Source organism: Anopheles darlingi, chromosome 3 (assembly GCF_943734745.1).
Source record: "Anopheles darlingi chromosome 3, idAnoDarlMG_H_01, whole genome shotgun sequence".
NCBI lineage: Eukaryota > Metazoa > Arthropoda > Insecta > Diptera > Culicidae > Anopheles > Anopheles darlingi.
This window is the reverse complement of record NC_064875.1, coordinates 2,895,001-2,900,000: the sequence shown is the minus strand read 5'-3', so window position 1 is coordinate 2,900,000 and position 5,000 is coordinate 2,895,001. Positions and strand designations below refer to the sequence as shown.

General features: G+C 49.0%; 1 protein-coding gene across 7 annotated transcripts in view; it reads right to left on the bottom strand.

Moving 5' to 3' along the window:
- Positions 1 to 5,000, bottom strand: part of LOC125957470 (G protein-coupled receptor kinase 1) — an 83,641-nt gene that overhangs the window by 12,318 nt on the left and 66,323 nt on the right. For all 7 annotated transcript variants that reach the window (XM_049690197.1, XM_049690192.1, XM_049690199.1 and 4 more), the window contains exons 5-6: positions 4,379 to 4,480; positions 4,102 to 4,290 (exon numbers count right to left, since the gene is read on the bottom strand). In XM_049690197.1, coding sequence (XP_049546154.1) covers positions 4,102 to 4,290; positions 4,379 to 4,480 — 291 coding nt within the window. The remainder of the gene's footprint in view (positions 1 to 4,101; positions 4,291 to 4,378; positions 4,481 to 5,000) is intronic.

Sequence of the window (5,000 nt, the reverse complement as noted above, 5' to 3'; positions counted from 1 at the left end):
GGCGCAACCAGAGAAGCCTGAGTGACCACAGCTACCCGCCCGTGTGTGTGTGTGTGTCTGCGTGTCATCCGTCTAATTACCCAGAAGCGAGAATTTATTGCCTTTCCTTCTCCCGATTCAGCATCCCCTCCCCCCGAAAAGGCATAACCCAATTATCGTGGCATCGCCCTGGACCAAACTCTGCTCTCAGAGCGGAGGCGCCACACTACGACAAGCGCTACCACTTTACGTCATTATCGTTCGTTTTTATGACTTTAAGTGTAGCGATGAGCTATCGGTTGGCCATTGGTTTGGTGGGCGGGTGGGTGGGATGACAGGATTTGACAAAATGTGACTCTGGCCTCTCTCTTTCTCTCTCTCTCTCTCTCTCTGTGTAACAGTGAAAGGTACACGCGATTGAATCAGTTCTGCGAACTGGATACCGGAAGACACAGCCACCAAGCTTGGCAGTGGACCGGCGAACTGAAAGCCCAGTTAGAGAGAGATAGAGAGAAAGAGAAAGAGAGAGTGACACATACACACACGCGCACGCCGTCACTGGCGCCGGTCTTTGTTGTCGTGGCTGTCATGAAAAGAAATGGAGAATGAAATCAAGTCATTCCATTCCTCCTCGTTGGAGCGAAAAAATGAAATCACTCATCCGGTTAAGCTTCTATCATCGAAACAGACAGACCTCCTTCACAAACACACACACATACAGACACGCAGACACACAGACACACAGAGAGACAGACAAATGAGGGAACGTGTGTGGCAGGCAGTTCAGAGCGGTGTGCATGCGGGTGTCACTGTACTGATAAAGAATGCAGACATCCCAAACCAACGCATGCAGAGGGAGTCACAGCCCGTAACAAGGAAAGCGAGAGAGGATCCTCGTTCGCTCTTTCGGTGTCTTGGAGGTTGCGAGGTTCGGGCATAAATTGGTTCGATCTTTGCGCGTCAATCAATCGATTAAAATGGCCAAGAGCTTCGCGATTGTGTGAAGCATGATAGCGCCGCCCAGGAGGTTTAGTGTTGCTCAAGTAGACCTAATCGTGGCCTAATGTGTTTAACAAAACATTATTCCACATAAACCTCGGGACCAGCGACCGCCAGAGAGATCCTTCCGTGAACAATTTGAACAAAAAATCAATAAACCTGAAACCTTTTGGACGATCAAAGGAAATCGACGAGCAGCATTCCCGGACCAACGGCGAACCACACTACCATCCCACTACACGAGGGGAGGAGCGAGTGGGTCTGTTTTGAGAAACTTTCCCGAATAGTTACGCTAAACGGTGTCTCGTGGCTATTGAAAACACACCAAACTCGCCCTCGAACGGACGGACGGACGGACGGTCGGTTCGGTTTTCCCAGTGCCTCAGAAGCTCGTTAAAGTTTTACGCTCCAGCATCTCTACCCTCCCGAGCAGCCGTGGAGACCTCTTCTTATCGAAGCACACACACACAAAAAAAGAAGATGAAAAAGGCGCACCCCGGTAGCTAAACTCCGGTAGCCAAAGTGGAACCACAGAATCGAGGCAAACGTGTTTGTACCAACGCAACGGGAGCAGCGGTTTGGCGTAGGGCAAGTTGTGTTGAATTTTTTTTTGTTCCCTCGATTCTCGGCTGGCAATATTTTTATTACCCACCCCACAAGGCGGCGGTCATATTGTGGGGAAAGTTTTGGCCTATCACAGCATAAAACGCTATGAAAAACTAATCTAATCAGCAAACCTGGTCGGGGCCACTGGTGGTAAGCGCACTACTGTGAGACTTATGCTGCCGTGGGAAAACTTTTCTGTTATTGCAGCTCTCCGACTACAGCTCGCGCCAGGACACGAGGCATCCTTTAAAATGGCCAAGAGATACGGCGCAAATAGTGCTTTTGCTGTTGCCAAGAAAGGGGCAACCCTTTCAAACGTGCTAACCGTATGAGTTCAGATAGTATGAGCTGCTAAAGCATTCTAGAAACGGCATATTGCTTTCTATGAAATGGAGGCGCATGGTGCTTTGTAAAAAAAAACGGTCGGTCGTCCTGTGGCTGCGATAGATAAGATAGGGAGACGAGACTAGGAACGTAAGCGTTAGCCAGTTGTATGGTTAGGATCTCAGCGGAATCAAGTGTGACAGCTTCGGATCGCCCACGGGGGTACAAATGAGATCCAGTGATAAGTGGCACATAATGGCTCAATTACAGCAAAGCACATCTCCATATCCAATCTGTCCTAGCACAATCTCGCACACACGCACACAAGCGCACAACCTTCAAAAGTCGTATTCATCTCGAGCATCTGGTGACATCTCCGTGCTCCTGAAGCCATGCTCTAAGGACTCTGCGAGCTTTCATGGACTTTCTCCATTTTCAAATCTCACCGAAAACCAGTGACAACAAAAGGGGAACTAGCGGGCATGCGTTGCCAATGGCTATTTGTGCGACGGGACTGGCGGGATACAGTTCCCCAGCACACACACACACACACACTCTTCACGTGAAAGCGCACCACCGAGAGTGTGGCGTATGATCAAAGTCGAATGTATGAAAGGAACGTGTCCACGTGACAAAACCTCTCCACCTTCCCTCGCACACCATGCCCCAGAGGCGGCACCAGAGACTTAAAAGATAATGATGTTCTTTCCACCGGCACCAGCACGCGTGTGTTGCACTCTTGTGCTTGTGCTCGATGTACCAAGATATATGAAGGAGAAAATGGTAAGTCCAGGCACCATAAACAGTGTCACTCGCATGCCTGCTCGCGCTCTCTCTCTCCCTTGTCTCTCTCTTGCTCGCTCTTTCTCTCACCCTTTCCATCACTGATGAAGGGTTCGGCCAAGCATGTAGAGTAATTTTCGCTTCCTTCCGTTGAAGCCTGAAGCTAGAGGACGCTTTCGTCATGTCGCTCTATCTGTGACGACATGACGCTTCGAGCGCTGCGTTGTCGCCACCCCCCTGACGACGCTCGCTATCATACCGGGTCAGAGCTTATGCAACGGAATTGTTGATGGGCCGGTATCACACACTTCACACAGGGGCGCACACACAAGGCACGGGGGGCACGGTAGGGTCCGCGAAGGGAAGGGGTGGCATACACCAAATCCTCCCACTTGAAATGTGATAAATCTTATCGTCCCCAGATAGACAGAGAATCGGTGGCGGTGCTGGTAAGATTGTAGATTTATCTGATTCAAAGAGAGCCATGATTCCGAGAACCTATATCCGAGATAAAGGATTAGCTCGTTCCGTGCCTGACACGTGCCGTAGGCATAGCTCAGTAGGCTTAGGCCCGATCCTTGCTCTTGGTGAATGGGGGTCGCTTGAGAGTGAGAGCGATAGTCTGCCTTGAACCTTTTTTAATGGAAGGCATTTTGGAACTATTTTCGAAATTTACGACCATCGATATGCTTTCCTATTGTTAAATTGAATGAATTGCTGTTTTCATCTAGCAGCATATCAATGCCATTTTTAGCGCCAGATCGATACAGATCGATGCCATACCACGGATTGTTTTGCCGGTATAAACCGAAATTAAAGCTCTACGAATGTCCTAACGGCTGGCATTCCAGAGGAGTCAGTACTAAAGTACAAACGTTTACAAACACTCGTCGAACCGGCACGTTTTGCGGTTCCTCTTTTGGTGTCACATGGTGTCAGACGTGCGGCTTGTGGCCACAGAACTGAGGAATCCGCATCAACCAGGAGAGAAGGTAAGAGAGAAAGAGAGAGCTCTCATTGAGAATGCTGCGATGGAATTTCGCAATTCACCAAAACGCCGGCGTACGAAACATGATCCATCCGACACTATCCCAGGACGAAACCGACGAGCCGGACCGTACTAAAAATAGATCAGGGACCCGAATGAACCACCTGGTCGGCCGACAGCCTACACCGCTTTCAGCGCTCTGACTTAAAAATAGATCCTGTTTCTGCTACCACTTTCGCAGCTTTTCATCAACAACGTCAAAACGGGACCCAAACCCTTGCCCTGACAGACTGGTCCCGGAATTTAGCTTCCCAAAGCTAACTCCTGGTGCGCTCGGAACAATCGATTTCGCTCTTGCTTTCGATGAGCTTCTCGTCGGTCTTTTGTTGGTTCGCTCGTACAGCGACGGGAGCGTTGCTCACCTGTATGTTGAGCTCCAGGTTCTTCCACTGGCAGAAGCGGGTGTACTTGTCACTTTCGAGAAACTTCCGAAACGGTTCGCCACGCAGATGGTGAAAGATTTCCTCGATGTACGGCTCGAACAGGTTCACCGGGACTTCGTTCTTCATCAGATACTTCTGGACATGCGCCACCGCTTCCTTGGAGTATTCCTGAACGAGGGCGATAGTAAGCGGATTTATTAGACGGTAACGCACTGCTATACAAGCTATGCCATATGCTATGGCTTTGTTTGCTTACGTGTGTGTGGGACAGCATCTCCTTCATGATGTAGTTATCGTAGATGTCGCGCGCCTGTTTTCGCCTCTCATCGTGGCATTCTGTCTTTTCGTAGGCTTTGATCTGCAAACGGAAACGTAAAAGAGAACCGTATATGTTAATTAAAGCTGTCAGTACATGGCCACGCAAACAAAGGGTTCAATCACGATTCATCGAAATAATTTTGCATCCGGTTGATGTGCCAGCAACTGAACGCTATTGTTGATTTCTGAGAACGAATCAATCCATTATCATAGTCGTAATACGATTGTAAATTGTTTTCAATCCCCTCAAATACGGAGTCGATTTTCCCCTTCCGTTCCGATAGTTCTCTTCATTCAACCTCGATTGAACGCCCCGCGAAAGATTTCTCCATTAATTCCATGAACCAGGACTCCAAACATCCCGTGTTGATGCCAAATGCTGTCTCAATTGACACTCGAGCAACTCAAGGAAGCTCCATTTCACTCCATCCCAGCTTGGTCCAGGGGTTCTCAGCTTCGAGAGCGAATTAAATAAATCTTCCTAGCCCTCGCCTAAATCTTCTCATTCGGCCTTTTTCTTCCTTCCATGTTTAGTTCCCCATGTTTGGGGTAATTTGGAC